The following is a 23,721-nucleotide window of genomic DNA, read 5'->3' as shown; positions in this document are numbered from 1 at the left end:
CTGCTCACTACATATCCTGCCAATGCCCGTTTCTTTTTCTTGATTTCAACTAAGATGTAATTTACCCGCGTTTGTTCCCTCACCCAATCTGCTCTTTTCTTATCCCTTAAAGTTACACCCATCACTCTTTTTTCCATAGCTCGTTGCGTCGTCCTCAATTTCAGCAGAACCCTTTTCGTAAGCCTCCAGATTTCTACCCCACACGTGAGTATAGGTAAGACACAACTGTTATACACTTTTCTCTTGAGGGATAGCGGCAACCTGCTGTTCATGATTTGAAAATGCCTGCCAAATGACCCCAGCCCATTGTTATTCTTCTGATTATTTCAGCCTGATGATGCGGATCCGCGGTCTCTACCTGTCCTACGTAGATGTATTCCCTTACCACTTCCACTGCCTTGATACCTATTGTAAACTGCTGTTCCCTTCCGAGACTGGTAAACATTACTTTAGTTTTCTGCAGATTAATTTTTAAACCGACCTTTCTGCTTTGCCTGTCTTGGTCAATGAGCATGCATTGCAATCGTCCCCTCAGTTACTAAGCAAGTCAATATCATCAGCGAATCGCAAGTTACTAAGGTGTTCTCCATTACCTTTTATCCCCAATTCTGGCCAATCCAGGTCTCTGAATACCTCCTGTAAACACTCTGTGAATAGAATTGAAGAGATCGTATCTCCCTGCCCGACGCCTTTCTTTATTCGGCTTTTGTTGCTTTCTTTATGAAGGACTGCGGCGGCTGTGGAGCCGCTATAGATATCTTTCAGAATTTTTACATATTGCTCGTCTACACCATGACTCCGTACTTCCTCCATGGCTGCTTAGGTTTCGTCTGAATCCTAAGCATTCTCTTAATCAATGAAAACTATATATACAGTTTCGTTATATTTTGCACAATTCTCTATCACCTGATTGATAGTGTGAATATCGTAAAATGTTGAGTAGCCTTTGCGAAATCCAGCCTGGTCCTTTGGCGGACAGAAGTCTAAGGTGTTCCTAATTCTATTTGCGATTGCCTTTGTAAATATTTTCTTGGCAACGGACAGTAAGCTGATCGGTCTATATATTTTCAAGTCCTTGGAGTCCCCTTTCTTATGGATTATTATTATGTTCACGCTCGAGGTTGAGAGGCATTGCGTATACAGGGTGGCCAGCTTTTATAGAACAATCTGCCCACCATCCTTCAACAAATGTGCTGTTACCTGATCCTCCCCATCTGCCTTCCCCATTTGCCTAGCTCCCAACGCTTCTTTACTTCTTCCCGCATTACTTGTGGGATGTGAAATTCCCCTAGACTATTCTCTTCCATTATCGTCGTGGGTGCCGCTCATCATCATCATCATTATCAGCAGCCTGGTTACGCCCACTGCAGGGCAAAGGCCTCTGCCATACTTCTGTAGCTTCCCCGGTTATGTACTAATGGTGACCATGTCGTCCCTGCAAACTTCCTAATCTCATCCGCCCACCTAACTTTCTGCCGCCCCCTGCTACGCTTCCTTCCCTTGGAATCCAGTCCGTTACCCTTAATGACCATCGGTTATCTTCCCTCCTCATTGCATGTCCAGCCCATGCCCATTTGTTTTTCGTGATTTCGACTAAGATGTCATTACCTCGCGTTTGTTCCCTCACCCGATCTGCTCTTTTCTTATCCCTTAACGTTACACGTATCTTTCTTCTTTCCATTACTCGTTGCGTCGTGCCATTGATGCTGTATAAATCTGTATAGAACTCCTCAGCCACTTGAACTATCTCATCCATATTAGTCATGATATTGCCGGCTTTCTTTCTTAACGTCTGCATCTGATTCTTGCCTACTTCAAGTTTCTTGTTCACTGCTTTTAGGCTTCCTCCCTTCCTGAGGGCATGTACAATTCTATCCATACTACACTTCCTTATGTCGGCTTTCTTACACTTGCTGACTAAGTTCTAAATTTCTGCCACTGCTATTGTAGCTGAAGGGTTAGATGCTTTCATACATTGGCGTTTCTTGATCAGATCTTTCGTCTCCTGCGATAGCTTACTGGTATCCTGTCTAATGAAGTGACCACCGACTTCTGTTGCACACTGCTTAATCATGCCTATAAGATTGTCGTTCATCGCTTGAACACTAAGGTCCTCATACGGAATTGAAGCCGAAAATCTGTTCTGCAGCTTGATTCGGAATATCGCTATTTTCCCTCTTGCCACTAACTCATTGATCGGCTTCATATGTACTAGTTCTTTTCCATTCCCTCCACAAGTCTAGGATAATTCAAGTTCTTACCATCCTATGGTCACTGCAGCGCACCTGGCCGAGCACGTCCATAGCTTGTATGATGCTACGGTTAGCACAGAGTATGAGGTCTATTTCATTTCTCGTCTCGCCATTCGGGCTGCTCCACGTCCACATTTGGCTATGCCGCTTTCGGAAGAAAGTGTTGATGATCCGCATATTATTCTGTTCTATAAACTCTACGAGCTCTCCCCTGCTATTCCTAGAACCCATGCCATATTCCCCACCCATTTGTATCCAGCCTGCTTCTTGCCTACCCTGGAATTGAAGTCACCCATCAGCATAGTGTATTTTGTTTTGACTTTACCCATCGCCGATTCCATGTCTTCAGAGAAGCTTTCGACTTCATGGTCATCATGACTGGATGTGGGGGTGTATGCCTGTACGACCTTAAATGTGTACCTTTTAATAAATTTCACAGCAAGAACTGCCACCCTCTCGTTAATGCTATTGAATTCCTTTGTGTTACCAGCTATATACTCATTAATAAGGAATCCGACTCCTAGTTCTGGTATCTCCGCTGAGTCCCAGTAGCACATGATGTGCTCGCTTTTTAGCACTGTATATGATTAATTTGTCCTCATAAACTCACTGAGCTCTATTATATTCAATTTACTGCTCCTTCATTCCTCCAATTGCACTGTTATACTCGCCTCACTAGATGACGTTCTAGAGTTAAACTTTGCCAGGTTTAGATTGCACGGGCCGCCTGTCCGGACCTAGAGATTCTTAGCACCCTCTGCTGCATGACAGGTCTGACGGCTGCCATGGCCAGTTCCTTCGGAGGTCGTGGCCAAGCACTGCACCAGGGTAACCAATCCCGCCCTGATGAGGGAGTGGATTACTAGTTCTGGTCAACGGGATCAGGCCGCACTCCAGGCCTGTTTGTGCAATTTTATCAACAGGCGGATTTTTTATTATTCAGGTGAAAAATTGCGCGGCACAGGGATTAGAACCACGCTCTTCTTGCATGCGAGACGGATGCTCTACCTCTTTGCCACCGCTGCACCGCACACAGGTGCCATGGCCTAGTGTACAAGACGTCCGCCACGCCTTCGGTAGGTGGACAGTTCGAAACCCACTAACGGCACCCACCGAAAAAAATGAGTACAGGCGCTCCCGAACCGGGCGCCCGGTAGTATTCGTGGTGTGTCACCTGGGGAGCGCACCCGGTCGCCTAATTCCCTAGTTTCGACATGGGACTCGGAAGGGTGGATATGTTCGCTCGCTGTTATGCGGACATGGCTGCATTAATCATCTTTATCGCATGTAGATTTTAATAATGGCAGGAGATGTGGCGGCACTCTTCGCATAGGGTGGTGGTAACTGCCACCTGAGCTTCCATACAACTTCACTTCACACTGGTTTCTAATATTTCACATCGCAGCTCACCCTGGAGCAGCTTTGGAGAAGCTTATCTTATCTCTAGCACGAATGTAGCAGCTTTATTAAGATATAGTAGATTTGACATATTGAAACAGCACTCGCACCCCTGTGTTTATGCTCAATTCCTCAGTGTTTCTCAGTGTACTGTACTTTACTTAGTTTTCTATATCTTATTCCAATAATGTTTCATTCTTTTGTGTAACCGTTTTCACAATGTTGACAACACCCACTCAAAGGAGGTGATGGAAAATCGGCTGAACCAGTGCACTGTACCCCTTGCGGCAGTTTGGTAACGTGCTGTAGCAGTAAACTTTTGCAATAAAGTTTCATCTCTGCCCATATGGCTTATATATGTTAAAAGCCTGCTTCCCATATCACGCACATACCATGACTGAAATTTTATACGAAATGGTGAGCTCACTTATTGTGCAATGAGCCATCATAAGTGCCGACATGCATGCTGATGTGTTCAAAGGCGCTGAATATATTCTGATATATTCTAATAAAACTTGATTACTGTAATTACAGTCAAAATGAAAGTCTGCCAAGTTAATAAACAATAAACATTTCTGATAAAATTGCACAGCGACAAACAGTCGCACAGTAGGTTATTACATCAGACTAGTAGGCTTGTAGGCCGATAGACCTATATGCCGATAGGCTTGTCTGCCGACAGCATTGTACACCATCAAGGTTCCAAATTACGGTTAGCTTACAGACATGTAGGCCAGTAGCCTGATGGATTTTTTGACTGTGTCTGCACGTGAGGACACTGGAGGCGGCGTGTGTGTTAAGAAGGCTAAGTATTGCCGCTAACTTTTGAAATTTCCGACGTCCTTTTCTGGACTGTCCCTTCGTACAGCCAGTGCTCTGCATATTCACCCCTTGGCGGCTTGCGCTGCTCGTGTTGTCACTGCCGACATTCTATACGCCGTAAAATTCATCATTATTTCATCGTGCTGTCATGACCTACGTTATATAAGGCTGTGATTTTCTTTCGCGCCACAATGCCGCTATTCTTTGCCCATGGGCGGAAACAGAACTGTCGCCGCTATTATATTTGCCACTAACTGAAAATTCTTCGCTTTCGAAGAAACAGCTTGTCCAATTCCTCCGAACGCCTCAACGGTCGTGCCCATATCCTGCTGCGCATTCTCAGACGCTGTTGCACTACTGACTCCGTCAGACTGCTTTCGTACTCGGAAAGGCCTGCTGCTGTATTTTGCGTCAGTGGACATCAAACAGGGCTAGAACACCATTCTCGTTTGCAATCCGTTTCCATACCTTGCGTTTCTGCTCCGTGGGGAATGTCTTCGAGATATAGAAGGCGATCGAAGACGTGCAAGTGATGGAGGCGCCCAATGACAATTACGGTGCTAGTTAGAGTCGCTTAGTGCTGTTCCTACATGTGACCTAGCGCCCTGTGAAGCTTTCGGTTCTTCTATTGCCCTTACACAGGTGCAGCAGGCTCAGCTTTTGTGCCTTCTACTTTGTTACTTTTACTAGATGTCCAAATAATTCTATGGGGCAGTAATACTAATGTAATCAATTAGGCTTATGAAAGAATAATTTATAATTGTAATCGGTTATTTTTTTTCCAATGTGTGCATGACTGTTTAGATCAGATTAGTTATCTTGTTCTACAGGTGTAATGGACTCATTTACTCATTAGTAACATGCCTCATAACCTCTAAAGCGCAAAGCTGTTGCATCACACTCTTGCCCTATTGTCCATAAGACTGTCGTTTGCTCTCAACAACGCAAGCAGGACGATTGTGGTGAAACAAGCTGCTTTTGAACAATGACGCATGCAGCGTTAATTCAGTCCATGTAGACGCTGGCGCATGGAAATGTGATGACGCGCCAGGCAGTCCGGTGTGTTATCAATGCTGCCATAAAAAAACTGTTAAGCAAAGGGGCGTAGCGTACGACAGCGGCAAGTCAGATTTGATTCTGCTCCAGTTAGCGAATACATCAGGCATGAGTAGTGCATTGCAAGTATTCCAACATTAAGCGTAGAGTCTAAATACAGAACGGACAATATTTGTGTCACATATGTCGAAACAGTAGGGGCCACTGGCACACATACCATATTCACTGTGTTGTGTGCCTTTGAGATTCGAAGTAAACTTCGTTGCATTGTATCCATTTACCTAGTGCAAACGCAGACAGCCTGCCTTTGGCAGAGCAATGCGGTGCTTACTTCGGGTATATCCGTTGTCTATGACTGTTTCTCTTCTTTGAAACGTGATTCCTTATATTTGGAGTAGTATTGTAGAGTTTGTGCTTACATGCGATGATTTTGGCATGTTCCAGAAGACTGAGTTTTGATATATAGTGGCACTTGATTTACACTGAAAACACGCAGTCAGAAAAGCATTTTATCCGTCTCGTCTTTGTCAACACCCGGAGTTCGTATGAAAATGCGACAGCATTTTAATGGGAAATTTCAACTAAAATAGTTTACGACAATTTAGCCGAGTCGGCAATGTCGGCCTGTGTGGTGGAAATGAAGAAATATGAGAAATGAGGCAGCCATTCCACTCTGTTGAGTTGAATGCCCATGCCAAGCTGTAACACATCGCACAGGCTGAGACAAGAATACATGTATTTAAATGAATCATTTGGTAAGGGCAGAGACGACAGTCTTGTGATTACTGCGCATTGCATTGATTGGTTCGCTTACAACCTTAGGCAAAATCTTGACCAAGGTTAAATATATACACAACTGTTGTTGACTGCTTGAGTGAATATGGTTGGTATAAATCCAGGCAAAACACGGGGAAGGCGAGAAATGGAAATACAAAACGATTAAGAAAACGAGAAGAAAGTAAAAGCGGAATTCAACGTTTGCACTAGTGAAATCGTCTTTTTCAAAGCGACATATGCTCTCCTCGGTAGTGCAGTGCCGAGAAAAGCATATATCGCATTGAAAGAAACAAGTCCACTTGTTGAAAGCTTGGCTCCCGCTTATGCCTTGTTCTCCTTTTACTCATCATCTTGGATAGGTGTGACGATTCAAACCAAACTGCTCTAGCGCAAACTGAGGCAACGATTTCTTGTGTGGTTCTAAAACGTGAAATTTGAAGTCTCCAACAATGATCCCATGGGTAGTGCCAGCATGGCTAAACCACGCCGAGTGCGTGGTTCATAGACTTCTCGATATCACACTTGGGTGTGTCCCAATATATCTACACAGTGGATATCGCAATTCAATCTTTCGTTTGTACGGCAATTAGATCCCCGCAGTTGGTGGCATTGTCCTCTTGCGAGTCAAGGGTTTAAGGTTTTACATACTTTGTGTATAATGTGTATATGGCAATGTCTCTTTCTCGAGAGTCCATGTGGTCTTCGAAAAAAATTCCAGTACACCCATCGACTTGAAACAATGAGCCTCGATTTCTTAATTACGTGTATTAATTTCCATTTTTATTATTATTAGGGGCAGGGTGCTTGAAGCCTGCTTGACCTCCGCTGCAGGTCAGCCGGGTGTAGCACTATCTCCGTGCACCTCCCACACTCACCATTTGTTTCGTTGACGCACAAACACATAATACAAATGGATTTCTTGATTTATGTACTGCATTTATTACTGTTTACTATTATTGCTATTTCGGAGAGAGTGCTTGAAACCTACTGCACTTCTGGCGCGGGTCAGCACGGTATTACACTGTATCCGAATACGGCCTACACTCACCTTTTTACTGTTGGCGCATGAACACGAAAGCCAGAAGGAACCCTAACAATCGTTCCTGTAAAAAAGTGCAGTCAAGGATGTTCTTCGCTGGTGCCTGGAAACTAGTAAAGCACTGAATGGCCGTGTTCGTTGATGCGTAACACAGCAGCATAAATTGGTGTATATTTCTTGCACAATAGTCTATGCGCTAAAACATTACGCCACAGCACAGAATATTTTAAACTCTAGAGTTTTATTATTCTTCTTCTCATCAAGGCTTGCAGTCGCCAGGATATGGAACGTATTTCGTATATGCGCAGTTCGAGTCGAAATAATTTTTGAGTATTACAGGTAGGCCACTTTCACTTGTTCTATAATATTTGTAGTTTGTCCAGAGGGAGCATAATGCTCGTTCTGCAAGTACAATCAATAAGAATGATGGCAAATACATAGTAGTACAAAGCTAATTCAGTATTGCTTATTTTATTCTGGTATTCGAGCATTTATTCAAAGCTACATTACTGGTTATTAGGGGAAGGGTACTTTCTTGCTCAAGTGGGAAGAAACGTTTATTGGGAGGACGCTTAGACATACGGCAAAGTATTTTATTAGGGAATAAGGACACATCAACGCGATGAATAGACAATGTTTGACTGTATGTTTAATGAGTATGAGGAAAACTTGTGACATTCATTAGTTGTAGGCCGTTCTTGCAGAAACGTATACAGTATTCCTAAATTTGGGCTATTTCCCATGATTTCACATCGTTGGTAAAGCAATTACGATTTGAGAAGTCGTAGCCATGTAGATATAAACCTTGCTTACATGTGACCGTGTCGATTCATGGCTACGAAGAAATAATAGCTTAAGCGAATTTCTTTTGAAGCTGATTTTTATTGATAGGGAGCTCATCTACATCTTGCCCATCGGGCGAATTGTGCAAGCCTTTTTTCTGGGAGCGTTTACGGTTCCTGTGGTGGTTCTACGGGATCCTGGTGAAGTAGGTCTGTATAGAATTTCTAGTATTTCAAATTTTTACTGATTCAAGATTTTTAACAAAAGCTTTTGCCACATGCTTAATACAAGGTTTCTTAGGAAAAGCATTTCTTTCTAGTAAAGGCGTCTCAGTGGTTGTGCTATATATTTCTTGCATCAATATACATTGCATCATAGTAGTAAAGACAAGATTCAGATGTACTACGCTGGAGATATGTATGAGCTGCCGATAACATTTGTGATAATGCTCAAGGAAACAAATTATTCGAGCCTTTCAGATTTCTGAAGCAATCTATTTATATATCTATTTATTTATTTATATATTTGTTTACTTCTTTATGCATACGGCATAGGTGATGATAGCCATGCACAATGGAGTGGGATTTTATGTGAAATAAGTAAGGGAAAGCAGTAAGTATAGGTAAATTATTTTAAATAGCTGTGAACACGAAACGTCACCTAGAACGGCATGAGATTTATAATTATCTATGATAGAGGACATCAGTGAAAATTCGGCTTAGCTGGTCTGATGTAGGAGCTAAATATGGCTGAAAATAACACTTTTAGCATTACCCAATACGTAATTCTTTAAGGTATTAAATTCGATTAGATTTGTAATGTACTCTAAGGAGAACTAGGTTTTAGAAAAAAAGTGAATATTCCATTAACAAGCAGCTTCATACAAGAATATTTCGAAGTGATGTGGAAGACACGGAATCGCGAGAAGCCTAAATAGCATGCATGCTCGCAGTTCTGCCTTAACTTGATAATATAAAAGCAAAGGTCATACAAAACACAAGGTTAATTAATGTAACTATACTGTCATATGATGGGTCACATACGGCTGTGGCATGCGGTAGTTTAGAACGAGTTCGCGCTTTTTAACGTAGCAATAAATAGCAGGAAGCTAGGACCTTCGCAGTCAATAGAACGGTTACGATGATTAATTTAAATGCGGCATGTATAACGTGGGAAGTCCAGGCGAGCTGCTGGATAATCGTAGATATGCGGTTCCGATAGGCGCATAATGGGCGGCGGTAGTGTCGGCCATGTCGAGACTTGCACGCTCTTTGCGTCCGCCACTTGCAGCTGTAAGTAATAGTTTGCACGGTAACAGCATGTTTATAAAAGAATGGATATCCGTTGCCTCAGCTTTCCGTCCCGAAAGGCAGCATAATGCATCGACGAACATACTAGAGTAAAGGGACGCGTGCGGCCTCAAATTAATATAAAACAGTGAAAATTGAGTAGGATGATGAAATTATGCAAATGCAGTGCACATGTCGTAATTTCTGTAAAGAGATTTTACGTTTATATGTTATTACGACCAAAGCAACTAACGGCGATGTGTACTACTCATGCGGTGAAACTTGTTCGCTCATGGAACTTTTGTTGACGGGCAAGAGATGTTAAAATTTTGAAGTCGTGCAGTTTTTCGTCTATAAACTCGAACACCCTCACAACTATCTAAAATCCCAAACACTAATCAGGCACATACAGAATGTGAGACCAAAAAATGACAATGTAATCACTGTGCCAGCATGACCACGCTGCAATAAGAAGGATTGTATGGCCACAACAGTACGGCAAAGAAGAAATCACGATAATCTCTTGTTCGTGTTAGAGCCCACCTACGTGCTTGCGTACACCTGCCACCTCGGGTCATCCGTGTTTGCACTATGCCTGGTGCCAGTTTGTATTGCGTCTCGTATTTGCAAATCGTAAAATATCGCACCCTTCGAATATACAACTACAAATAAATTCGTAGATATATCAACCCAACCGAACCAGCCATTGAAGTAGGTGCGCAAAAGTAGGCTCAACTAAAAAAGTGCGGATCCAAGGAGCTGCGACTATAGGCTTACGCAAAGGTTTCTTGATTGCTTAAAATTATAAAATACGGGCCACACTGCATAAAATAATTCTCCTGCTGATAAACTACCTCAAGTTGCCGCCAGATAATGTTCGCAGTTGCACACATGGTGGACACCCACGCTGCAGTCCGCCATCTGTCACCGTGGTCGGCACCTGTTTTGTCTGAGCCACCCAGGGTCAAAATCATATAAGCGCAGGCTTTGGCATTCCGTGACGTTTGAAGCAGGTTGTTCTGTGTTTGTTGCACCACAATGAGTCCTGTAGGGATGATGGATTCTCAAGTCTGTCACCGTTACCTCGTCCTACAATGCTTCAAACGTCACCGCAAGCCGAACCCACAAGATTGAAAATTCTAAAGTCATGTCAGCGGCCAAATGGTAGTATAGAGCTCAAGGTAAGATATATGCAAATTTACCGGAAAATAATTCCCTCCTGATTAGCCGGTCGTGCTCGCAAACGTTGGTCTCTTACATGGCGACGAAGAAGTGGGAACGATGGAATGCTGACAAAGTAAAGGCGACGATATTATAATGACAACAGCACAATTGCAAGAGAATGATAAAATTATAACGGTGACCCGCCGTAGTAGCGTAGTGCCTATAGCTTTGCACTACCAAGCCTGAGGGTGTGATCGAGGGAGTAATAGGCTGGGATCGAATCCTGGCTGCGAATACCGCGTTTCGACAGGGGTCAAATGCAAGAACGCCACTCTGCCATGCATTGGTTATACGTTAAAAACCCCACGTGCACAAAATTATTCCGGAGTCCCTCACTAGGGTGTGGCTCATAATCTAGCCGTCGTTTCTGTACGTAAATGCACAGAATTTTTTTCTGGCTTGAATGGGGACAATGAAATGATCATGGTGGCACAATGACAGCTCTATGACAACGCAATATCGATAAGGACAATACGATGATAGAATGACGATCATGGAACGAAGGTGCTCAAATGGCTATGCCAGAGTGACGATGACGTAGCTGCGTGGCGATATTAGGACCACGATCGAGTAAAAACGTGATGGCGGAGCTTAAATGGCGACAAAAAACTGACGACGATGAAACGATCATGGCGGCATCCTAACGATGCTATGACCACAATGCGTAACGGCGGCTGTATGACAACGATGACATCATGACAACTAAGTGATAATGACTACAGAAATACGACGGCGCAATGATGACGGCATCATGACAATGAATTAATAACGCCGAAATGGTCGCGATGGGATGCATTATGACGGCTTAACGACGGTGGCGTTATAACAACAATGTAATGACAAAAACGTTAACACGGCAAAACGAGGATGACGACATGACAATTAATCAGGCACAAACAAAACCCAATGAAAGTGATGAACTGACGGAGGAGAGAATGACGAGGTTTAGCATCCACGGTGTTGCGCTGCTAAGCACAAGGTTGAGGAATCGAAACCCAGCCGTGGTAGGCACATTTTCATGTACGCGAAATGCGAAACTCCGGTGTCCCGTGCATTGGGAGTACGTTAAAGATCCCCTGGTGGTCAATATCAATCGCGATTTCCTCACTACGGCGCGACTTGTAATCAAATCGTTGTTTTCGCACAAAAAATGCGAGAATGCAGATAATGACAAGCACGGCATGTTTCTGTTGAAGCTAAGACCTGCACTCACGTACATTGCCTGCTTCTTGTAATGAGTAAAGCGCAGAAAGCCTAGTGGCGTAGTTGGCGAAAGTGCGAAAATTCTGCAGAACTCCTGTCACGCTTACTGTCGACGGTAATGCATTAGCACTTTGTCAATTTAACGACACACAACGTAATGCCACCTTTGAAACCAGAAATAAATAAACCATGTAATGCAACGGGACCCTCTTGCGCGCTACCCTAAGAACACCGCCGCCTCGATATGCCTGCTCTCAGAGAAGCATAAATGTATGTCTCGCGGTGCGCGCAAACGAGAAACGAGTTATCCAGCTACCGAGCTTCTCTCTGATGCTTCTTACTGGACACACTGACCCATCTAGTGGCACTGCCGAGAAGTCCATGCATGGCATGCGTGACGAGAAGCTTATCGTGCCGATACCTGCGAACGGTGACATTTGTTCCATAACTTCCCGTATACTTAGCGGCACAGACTGAGTGACCCAACAAATGCAGATGTTCATCGAACAGGGGTGCATACCTAGTGCAATGATGGCACAGCTCCATAGAGCATCACCCAGAGCATCTGTGGCACAGCGTTCTATTGCATCGGGCTTCTGTCCTTGAGGAACCCTTCTGATGTATTTAACCTACCGAGCAGCATCGGAGTAATATAAGGAGTCTTTTTGTCACTGTAAAGGGGTACATACTTTTTACCCAAATGTGCGCCAAATAAGTTCAATAAACAGCGGCACACACCTACTGTCAAATACCAAGTGACAAAAGTGAGCATCAAAGATGTCGACTGAAGACAAGTGAAGACAGAGTGGCACAAACGCAGTGCTACATGTTGGCGCAAAGGAGTTTCTTCGAACAGTGGTACCTTCCCAGTGCCGCATCTACAATGACCCATGACAGCATGAAAGGGTTACTTTGAAGAGTGGCACATATCTGCACATTGCTTCGACAACGTCCACCGGTCACCCACCGACATGCAGTACGTGGTCGAAGGACAACTCATATCCGAGGAAGAATGGTCGGACGACTGAGTGAAGTCCCCGGGCTACATCGCTCAAAAACTACGCTGCCACAAGCTCATGACACAGGGCAAGGAAGTTCCTAGCCTGAGTGCGATGAACTGAGCTCCTACGGGCACGGGCGGAGCACATCGAACCGCAAGCCGCGTCCGCCACCAGTACACAGGCGTGCACCGCTACCTAGAATGCCGGCGGACACCACCCACATCGTGCGACGCCCGCAGTTCCCCATCGACCTAACAAAAGTGCCAGCGTGGCAGCTACACCAAACCCTGCTAAAGGCATTGTTGATCGGTGACTGATCGTTTCCCGATCAATCACCAGCCAACCGGGATCACCTACAGACGCATCCCACCAACACCACTGTCACACTGATTGTCTTCGGCTCTGAGGGTGCCCAAGCCTACCTCCGCATCAAATCCATCAACGAGGGCACCCGCAACGTCGACCTTCGCGTGTACGCTCCCCCTCCGGACGACACCATGCGAGGCATCGTGCTTCATGCATTGGACGATTTGTCGGACGAAGAGATACTGGCAGACCTTCAAGCCAGCAACCCCAACAAGCCTACTGTGAGCGGCAGACGCATGGGCAAGACAAGGCACCGGGTGGTCACCTTCACAAGTAAGGACCTCCTGAAATTTATATTCTATCACGGAACCGACATCAGACTATCCGTTCTACAGCCGGGTGAAGTCTTGCTACAAGTGCCGCAAGGTCGGCCATCCCACTTACGTCTGTCCCTTTCTACGCAAGCAGCGATGCGGCGGTAGCCGCGCAGAGAGCCCCCAACCCAAGGAGGGCGAAAATCCTACATGTGCGCCAGCCTGCATCGTTTGCAGCGGGGCACACAATACCAGCAGTTCAAACTGCAAATACCGCTTTGCCTAGAAGACGCCGCCCACATTCCAAACGAAGCAAGAGCAAGAACCTGCCTGGGCAACCTGGTGCAGTATGTCCTGCCAGTGCCTCCGAGCCTAGTCGACGTAATTCCCGCAGCTCGACTCCAACGGCGAACCTCAATGCCAAGGCAGCCGGTCCGGGTCCCTCACCCGCTGCAACAGATCTTGTTGAAATCAACGATCCCCCTCGGCAAGCCAGCGGCGGTCATCCAGCCGAGGTCGAGGTGATCCACGTAAGATTGTGGCCTAGTAACAGGGACCCCCAGCGTCGCTGGCATCCAGCTCACAGGTGAGGGATATGGCAAAGAATGATTCCGCCTTGAGAGCCCATATTTTGGTCCAACAAAGCGAAACCTGCTCTCAGAAGTCCCAGATAGCTACGTTACCCACCTATGTCCAATCCCTTGAAGCTAGAGTAGGCATCCTCGCCTCGAATACATCCACTACCGCGTCAAAAATATTGAATGCTCTCCCGCCTCCACTACCAGGACATCACAGCGGCAAACCTGAAATTCAATGCAGCCATATTCACTGCCTCGCTCCATACCGAAGCGGACATTGCCACAGCCGTTACAGCGGCCACCTTCGCCCTAGAAACTAGCTAGAGGCACGTCTTAGCACGATATATCAACTAATAAACACAAATATTCAAAAATTGAACACGTTCGTGATGGATACGGTAAACGCATATACTACATTTAAGGGGTCTGTGGACGAAACACAGGCTAAACACAGCACGCAGTTCGCCGCACTATAAGAAACAACGGACACCAGCGAACCTACATTCCAGAGGAGTTCCGCAAGAAGCCAGCCACACACCAACGCCAGACAGCCAGGCAGGATCCCACACCGACACCAATACAACATGGAACCATGAACAACCCTGACAGTATGGCAGTGGAACTGCAGGAGCTACCACACTAAGCAGGCGCACCTGTAGCTTCGCATCCAACACAACCTACAAGACGCACCAGACATCCTAGCTCTCGAAGAAAGGAACACTCCCGTAAAACCATCAGGTTACACCCCATACAAGCAGCTAGGACGGGCCGGCAGGCATCATCGCATTACGGCCAACCTTACTGTCACACAACATGAATTTCAGGGCACAGACATCAACCACACACTCCTTAAAATATTGCCGAGGAGAAGGGGCGACAGCGCCCTCTTAGTCCTCAGCATTTACAACTCACCACGAGACAACGTCACTGACATTACATTAGCCTTCCTCAGAGCGTCGTTCCTGGCCAAAAGAGCGCAACTAGTGATTTTGGCCGACTTCAACGCCAAACACCCACAGTTGGTTTAGCCAAAACCCGACCGCAAGGGCACCCGGTTATTGGAGGCAGCTCAGGACCTGGGTCTTACCATCTTCAATGACCTCCAATAATCCACACGGGTCGGTAACAGTGTGTGCAGAGACACCACGCCAGACCCCTCCCTTTGGAAGAACATCCCGGGCGCCCGCTTGCAGAACACAGGCCACATGGTCGGGAGCGATGATTACGTTTTGTCGTGGACTTCTTAAACGGCCGGCAGCAGGCACAAGCCAGCAACGGCCCGCATTACGAAGTGGGATAAATTCCGTCAGCTACGCGAAGAAGCAAGACCTGACTCCAGATTGGATCTCAACGAATTGATCAGGTCGCTGAGCCGCGACGTCACTTCCACGACATACGAAATGGCGGCGACTCATTAGCAGCCATCAACCGATTCCCGCCTCTTAGACACGTGGGAAGCGCGTGAAAGCCCCACGCGCAGGTGGAAGCGCCAACGTAACAAAAGAAGATGGGACGTTGCATAGCGAAGCTTGAACGCTAGGTAGAGATTCACACCTCTACATTGGAACATAAGCACTGGGGCCAGATCTGCAACAGCCTCAGCGGCCAGCTGGCATGCAGAAAGATATGGCACCTGATGCTATACTTACTGGATCCCACCCACACCAAGTCGTCGGCACGCCAGAAGCTGACGCAACAATTACACCCATACCCTCGCACCGACGAGGAGCTGCGGGCGGAGCTCGCCGTCCTGTACATTGTCACCTCGAGACAGAGAAACACGCACATGCCACACTACGTCGGAGCTCTCAATGACCAGCTGGACGCCGATATTTCAGGGGCAGAGGTCTGCGCTGGCCTGCTCAAGCTGCGCCCGACATCAGCTCCAGGCCCCGATAGGGCTGTGAACAAGGCGCTACGTAACCTCGACCCCTAGTTGGCGGGAGCAATAATCGAATACGTGAAAGAGTGCTCGCCCTCAAGCCGTTTAGCTCCTATGTGGAAACACGGATGGGTAGTGTTCATAGCATAACCGCGCCGGAAACTGAACCTAGAGACCCTCGAGCACCTACTCTGCAGCTGTCCTGCATTAGCCCAGGAGCGCTCTCCAGTCACTGCCACCTACCGACGGTATGGACTCCCGGCTACCTCAGAGACACACCTGCTCTTCCCGGCCCGCTACCACCTCCCAGCCCTGGCAAGCCTGCTTGGATATGTGTACACAAACGGGCTCCTAGATCGCCAATAGACTTCGGCCTCGCATGGCCTCTGCCCGACCACCGGCCATCGCCCCTGGATGATGCTGACGTCTGCTGCCTGAAATCTACTCTCCCTTTCCCCCTCTATCCTCTCATCTTTCTTTCCCCGCCCCCATTCCCGATTACGCTGCGCCGTGCTCCAATATGGGCTGCAGAACTGAACGTATTTTCCCTCTCCCAAATCACGAAGAAGAAGAGAATATTCTCCCCCATTTCAGTCACCTACTGTCTAGGCAACTTCTTGGAGCATGTAATGTTTCTTTGCTGAAGAAATATTACATGTAAGATCCTTGCTGAAGAACGCTTTCTCCTACCGCCCACGATATTTCGTTTTCGAGCACACGTGTCTAGCCAGGGCGTCTTTCTTCAATGCTCCAGGACCTCTTGCATTCAGACAGTCCTACGAGTACGAAAGCTCTAGTAAGCCTGGTCGTCTATAAGGCTTTTGACAACGCCCTTCGCGCGGCCGTGCTCGAGAGCTTAGCCGACTTACTACCCGGCGAACGAACCTACATCTACATCAGGTCGTTCCCCACAGACAGGGCGGTAGAGCTCGCAGTCAGAGACCTGCACTCGCCTGTAATCCTGCATGGGGACAGAGGGACGCGACAGGGCACGGTATTGTGACCATTCCTATTCATAAAGAATTCGAGGACAGCAAGCCAGAACGTGATGAGCTCGCAAAAGTAAACAAAGAGCTTCAAGCGACATGAAAAGTTATTAGAAGAATGCCAAGCGCTCAAAATGCAAGTTTTACAGCTAGAGGATTGAGTGACTTTCTTGGAGCAGTATTCAAGGAATCGGAACCTTGAGACTAAAGATACCTTTCTCTGAAGATGAAAAAAACACGTAAAATGCACTTGTCAGCTATGGACCTGGGTTTTTCACCAAGCTCGCCCCTGTTCATCAACGAGCATCTTTGTCGACCACAAAAACGAGTACTTGGCATGGCTATTGAACAAAAGAAAGCAAAATGGTGGAAATTTTTCTGGACAAGCAATGGTAGGGTTCTTGCCAGGAAGGAAGAGTCGTAATCGATTCTATACCTTCGCAATGTTCAGGACGTGGAAAAAATGGTTTAAGTGTCTTCACTTGTTTATATTTTGCATGTCGCCTGTAAAATGACTCAGTCTCCACACGGCATAAACACTACATTTAATACATCTAGGAAAATCGGCTTGAGTTCTTTTCATCTAAATATTAGATAAGCAAGGCACAAAGAAGACGAGCTTTCTATTCTTGTAAATGAACTTGTTTTTGATTTCGATGTAATAATGTTGACAGAAACGTGGTATTCATCGGATACAGAGGTGTACAGACGTGATGGATACAATAGTTTCTTCCTAAACAGACCTAATAAACAAGGCGGTGTAATTGAAATCCTCATGAAAAATTATCTAAAATGTGAAATAATTCCTCAACTGTCTCTGTTGACTGAAGATTTATTTTATTGATTTATTTAAGAAATACTGCCAGCCTTCAGAGAAGGCCGTAGGCAGGAGTGGACAGTACATATGAAAAAATGATCAAAAATAACAAGACAAGAACACTTTACACAAGGCTCGCACTACGCACTGAAAAGCAGCGAAAGACCGATAGTTTGCACGTCGCTTGCATACAAACCCGTGCTACAGATATAAAAATTGTACAATGATATATTGACAGAGTGCTTGACAAGGAAAGATTAAATCAGAACACGGACCATTCAAGCTGCGCATGCGAGTGGCTCGATATGACAAACTCCTGTAATTCATCGCTTATCGAAGCATTTTGCGGGAGAACCACAGCATATGTCGCGAGATGATAAGTGTTGCTGAAAATTGAAGGCTGATGGAATTAAAAAGCACTTAAGAATGACTGCATGGTGAGTTTCTCGACAATGTGTGCACTGACACGGTTCCATTCTCGAATAGTTCGAGGAAAAAATGAATTAATGAAGCAATCGGTTCTGCAGGCGAATTCTTTAACCTTTTTCGAGTGATTTCCTCGTGTGGAACGACGAGTCTCCTGTTGAATGTACAATTCCTTATTGATACGCAAATTACCGTGATATATTAAATACATATATTTCAACCTATTACGATGGCGTCTTAGTTGAAGTGTTTCTAAATTAGCTTTTTCTAGCAGCTGATTCGGAGATGTGTGCCAGCTGTATGAATTAAAGACGAATCTTATTGATTTTCTTTGGACACTTGCCAGTTTACTTATATTTAATTCAGTAAATGGGTCCCATAAGACGGAAGCATATTCAAGAATCGGCCTAATAAATCTTTTATATGCCAGTAACTTTATTTCTTCTGTCGACCGACGTAGGGAACGTTTCAGATACCCAAGCTTCTGCATGGCCTTTTTTGTATGTAGTTGATATGCGTGTTCCACCTGAGATCAGGCGTGATCATGACACCCAAGTATTTATAACTCTCTACTGAGGAAAGACTGCGGCCACTTATTGAATATTGGAAGTGTAGGGGAATCTGTTTTCTTGTTATTGTCGTTGATACGGTTTTCTTCTCATTTACCTTCATTTGCCACTCAGAACACCAACGGTCCATTTTAGATAGAGATGAATTTACAAGAGCCTGGTTATTCGGATACTGAATTACATTATACAATATACAATCGTCAGAAAACAACTTAGTTTTCACTGGTATGTCTTGAGTATTGTCATTAATAAATATTAAAAAGAACAGTGGTCCCAGGATGGATCCCTGCGGTATGCCTGACAAAACTGGGGCCGGACTGGAACTAATGCTGTCGATGGAAACACTCTGCTGTCGCAATGAAAGATATGCTTCTATCCAGGATATTAATGTAGTGTTCTTGAATATTGATTTCATTTTGATAAGCAGTTTAGGATGGGACACGCGATCAAAGGCTTTCTCGAAATCTAAGAATATAATGTCTACCTGGCTTTGCTTATCTAATGATGCGGCAAAATCATGAACGGTTTCGAGTACTTGTGTTACCGTTGACAGGTTCTTACGAAAACCATGCTGTCTGGAATCGATCAGGTTGTTATTTTCAAGAAACTCCGATATATGTTTAAAAATGACATGTTCAAGTGTCTTCACACATGTGCATAAAATCGAGATCCGCCGGTATATCGCAATATGTGATGAATTTTGTGATTTAGGAACGGGGATGATTCTTCCATACTTCCAATCATGTGGAAGTTCCGCTCGCTGTAAGGATTCTTTAAATATTATGGTTAAATATTTCGAGCACCATTCGGCATACCTAACGAGGAAGGCATTTGGTATGCCGTCTATTCCAGGGTATTTTTTGGTGCCCATTTTCAAAAGAAGCGAGAGAACGCCTTCCTCTGTTATTGATACGTCACCTACAGCAGGGCATTCGTGAGGTAGTGTAAAGTGTGGCTGATTGCCGTCATCTTTCGTGAACACTAAACAGAAGTAATCATTGAATGAACTCGCAATGGCAAATGGGTCCGTAACAGGTCTACCATCAATACATAGATTCGATATTGTACTCTTTTTTTGTTTGAAATGACGCCAAAATTTTGCCGGGGACGAAAGAAGAAAGTTTTTCACAGTTACACTGTCATAATGTAACTTAGCATTCTTGATAGCGTGTTTTAACTGTCTGCGCATGTCGGAAAGTTTTTGCGCGGTATCTTCGGAGGTCCAGGACTACGACGAAGTTTCTTTCGGATCTTTTTCGTCTTTCGTCCCAAGCGTACAATGTCTTTGGTCATCCATGGGTTTGACCGTTGCACACACTTCACTCGGAATGGTACGAAATCTTTTATGCTCCTTGAAACAAGGTTTTTGAAGAAAAGTCACAAATCATCAACGGAAATTTTCCCAGACTCAGAGAGGACAAGAAATTGTGAAAACGAGATGTTAAGCTGGTTCAATATACTCACATCATCAGAACACGCAAAAATCGGTTCCATAGATGCCGGTTTCTTGATTTTCTTTATACAATTGAAATCTACATATAAGCTTACCATCTTATGATCGGATATAGCGTCAAGAACATGCGTTTTCGGGCTGCGATTAAGGATGCCATTGCTGACAAGAAAAATATCCAAAACAGACATGGTTTCCCCTTGTATCCGAGTTGGTTCGGTAACTAGTTGTGTTAGGTCATGGAAAAGAATAATATGAACGAAACACTCGGCAGAGCTGCATAAGGGGTCTGGGAATTTACTGTTCCAGTTTATGGACGGTACGTTAAAATCACCACCAAGAATCAAATTCCAAAAATAACTTTTGCTAGCGCATAAAAACTCATTAAGTTTCTCAAAAAAGGAATTACCTGAGTTAGGCGGCCTGTAATATCATGCTACTACGAGACTAAGGTCATCAAGAAAAACCTTTAAGATTACGTTCTCGATACCAGGTACGCCAGGAAGCTTCTTAACGTGTAGCCTTTCTTGGAAGATAATTGCGACACCACCGCCTCGGGAATCCCTATCCGTGCGGTGAATTTGATAGCCCCGTGGCGTTACCTCATCCTCGCTGATTTCACTGTGCAGCCAAGTCTCGGTTATTATTAATTATTGTGGTTTGTAAGTCAGAATGATGCTTTCTGTTTCTTCGGACTTATTCATAATGCTTGGAGCATTAAGGTTGGGGCAACAAAATGGTTGTTTATTGCCAGTTTCAGTTCATTGCTTCTTACTGATGTCAGGCTTTCTAACAGGAACGCTTTTATTTTCTGTAGCATTCCATTCGAACAGTTCGTCATTAACTTTAATTTTCTCGTAGACCAACTGGGTTTTTCCGCCTGCTTTTCTTAATTCTGAGGTGCTCTGCCAGAGTTTTTGACGTTTCAGTTTGGTTGGGGCTGAGAAATCTTCCGAAATGGAGACCTCTTTCCCTTTCAGCTTGCGGCAGTTTTTCAAAATGGCCATCTTTTCACGGTGGTCCGTGAGTTTTATTATCACGGGACGGCGTTTGGCGAGTTGCTTGCGGCCTATCCTGTGAATCCGTTCGACCGAAGAAACAGTCACGTCTAGTGTCTCGCTAAAAACGCTGTGAACCACTTTTTCAGTCAAATCATCTGTCGTTCCATCATCTTGCTCTTTTACACCGAACACAATAATGTTATTTCTCCTGGATCGGTATTCTAGTTCTATCAGCTTACTTTCCAAGTTCGAATAGTCCCTTCAAGCCTAAGCACCGCAGTTTTAACTTCTGTGATAGCTAATGTGGCTGCCTCAACAATATTAAGCTTGAATACAATTTCCTCGAGTCTGTTTTGGATGCTTTTTTGCCCTTTAAGTAACTCAGTGAGTTGTTGGTCTACCGTGGGACCAGGATTTGGTTCCACGTCCCCACTTAACTGTCGCGATAGTATATTTCGAACAATCAGACAGAGGATGCAAAGACAGTGTGGGCACGTAAGCTGGAAAAAGCACGGGTTGTCCGATTTCACAGTACCAGCTTCGTTACTAACCTGCACGAAGAACAGGAAAGGATTTAGCCTCATGTTGACAGGAGGCCAGCCGACGTGTCCACTGAACTGTCGTGACCAAGGCGGGCTCTTTATAGCTGCGGGTGACGTCGATATTCCACGGCGCGATGACGCCCAGGTGTCGTTGTAGTGCTGCCAGTCATGCGCGCAATCTTGAGCAGGGGCGGTAGCGATGATAAACGGCTGTGCTCCATCTTGCATTGCGCAGACCGTCACTGTCCAGCCAAGAAGGAACTGCATGAAGAACAGGAACGGATTTAGCCTCATGTTGACAGGAGGCCAGCCGACGTGCCCACTGAACTGTCCTGACCAAGGCGGGGTTTTTATAGCAGCGGGTGACGTCCATATTCCACGGCGCGATGACGCCCAGGTGTCGTTGTAGTGCTGCCAGTCATGTGCGTAATCTTGAGCAGGGGCGGTAGCGATGATAAACGGCTGTGCTCTATGTTGTAATGCGCCGACCATCACTGTCCAGCCAAGAAGGAACTGCATGAAGAACAGGAACAAACTTAGCCTCATGTTGACAGGAGGCCAGCCGACGTGCCCACATTTTGAATGCCTATGCTTGAAATGGAGAAAATACATCTACTGCGTGATTTAACGACCGCCAAACGGTCAATTCAATAAATTCATTTCCCACATTGAATTGCTATTCAACTACGTGAAGGTAAATGATTTGGAATTATTACTTGCGGGTGATTCCAACATTGATGTGCTAGAATCTTGCCCTGCGAAGGAGACCTTTCTTCTGACAGTAGAAGAAAATTATCATGCTATGATTATTAAAACTGCAACATGTGTTACAAAGTACACAGATACTTTGACTAAACAGTGTAGTAGGGCTTGAGCCTACTGACGTGCACGACATCACTAGCTGCCAGAGTACAGCACGAGGTTGAGCACACAGAAGCAATTTCGTACGTCGCAGGCGACACCTGGCGCAGCACGCGGTAGGGCCCTGTGTATCGCGAAAGGAGCTTTTCTGAAAGTCCGACGGGACGAGAGGGCGACCACAGGAGCACGAGCGCACAAGGCGAAAACTGTACGTCACGATGGCGGATGTCGTACTGACGTTGCTGAGTGGTTTGCGAGGCCGTCAGTCGAGCACGGGGAAGCTGGCGTGCATGGTTGGCGAGGGCGATGCCGTCGCGCGCATACTCGCTTGTTGAGATCGCGGCAGGAGGAAGTGCCGTGTCAAGGGGCAATGTCGGTTCGCGACCGTACGGTAGGCAAAATGGAGAAAATCCGGTGGTGTCGTGCCGCAAAAAATTGTACGCAAATGTGACGTAAGGAGGGCACTTTCCCAGTCGTGGTGGTCCTTGGAAATGTAATTGGAGAGCATATCGGTAAGAGTACGGTTTAACCGCTCTGTCAGGCCATTGGTTTGAGGATGGTACGAGATAGTCAGCTTGTGTTGAGTGGAGCAGGAACGCACAATGTCGGCGATAACTTTCGAGAGGAAGTTACGACCACGGTCGGTAAGCAGCTGTCGCGGGGCGCCATCAAGTAAGATAATGTCACGCAAGACAAAGTCCGCGACGTCAGTGGCGCAAATGGTAGGGAGAGCCCGCGTGGTAGTATATCGCGTGGCGTAATCAGTTGCGGCGGCTGCCCATTTGTTCCCAGAGGATGACGTGGAAAAGGGACCGAGTAGGTCGTATCCCACACGAAAGAACGGTTCCATGGGGACGGTGACCGGCTGGAGATGACCGGCAGGAAGCACCTGAGGTGTTTTCCCACGCTGGCAAAGATCACAGAAAGCAACATAGCGTCGGATGGAGCGAGCGAGACCAGGCCAATAGAAGCGGCGGTGGACGTGGTCGTACGTGCGGGTTACCCCAAGTTGTCCTGCAGTGGGTGCGTGATGCATCTGAAAGAGCCCAGTCTGTCGTAGATGTTTTGGTACTACAAGGAGAAGATCAGAACCATTAGGGAGGAAGTTCCTTCGGTACAGAATGCCGCCCGGGATGAAATATCGG

At 45.7% G+C, this 23,721-nt stretch overlaps 1 protein-coding gene across 5 annotated transcripts in view; it reads right to left on the bottom strand.

The window, feature by feature from the left end:
* Positions 1-23,721, bottom strand: part of LOC142591083 (japanin-like-RS) — a 133,725-nt gene that overhangs the window by 3,012 nt on the left and 106,992 nt on the right. For 2 of the 5 annotated variants that reach the window (XM_075703455.1, XM_075703458.1), the window contains one exon: positions 7,599-7,746. The exons of the other annotated variants lie outside the window; for them this stretch is intronic. In XM_075703455.1, coding sequence (XP_075559570.1) covers positions 7,604-7,746 — 143 coding nt within the window. In that variant the 3' untranslated portion in view covers positions 7,599-7,603. Of the gene's footprint in view, positions 1-7,598; positions 7,747-23,721 lie in introns of those variants that run through there. 5 annotated transcript variants of the gene reach the window in all.

Source organism: Dermacentor variabilis, chromosome 8, assembly GCF_050947875.1.
Source record: "Dermacentor variabilis isolate Ectoservices chromosome 8, ASM5094787v1, whole genome shotgun sequence".
Lineage (NCBI taxonomy): Eukaryota > Metazoa > Arthropoda > Arachnida > Ixodida > Ixodidae > Dermacentor > Dermacentor variabilis.
This window is presented reverse-complemented; position numbering and strand designations above follow the sequence as displayed.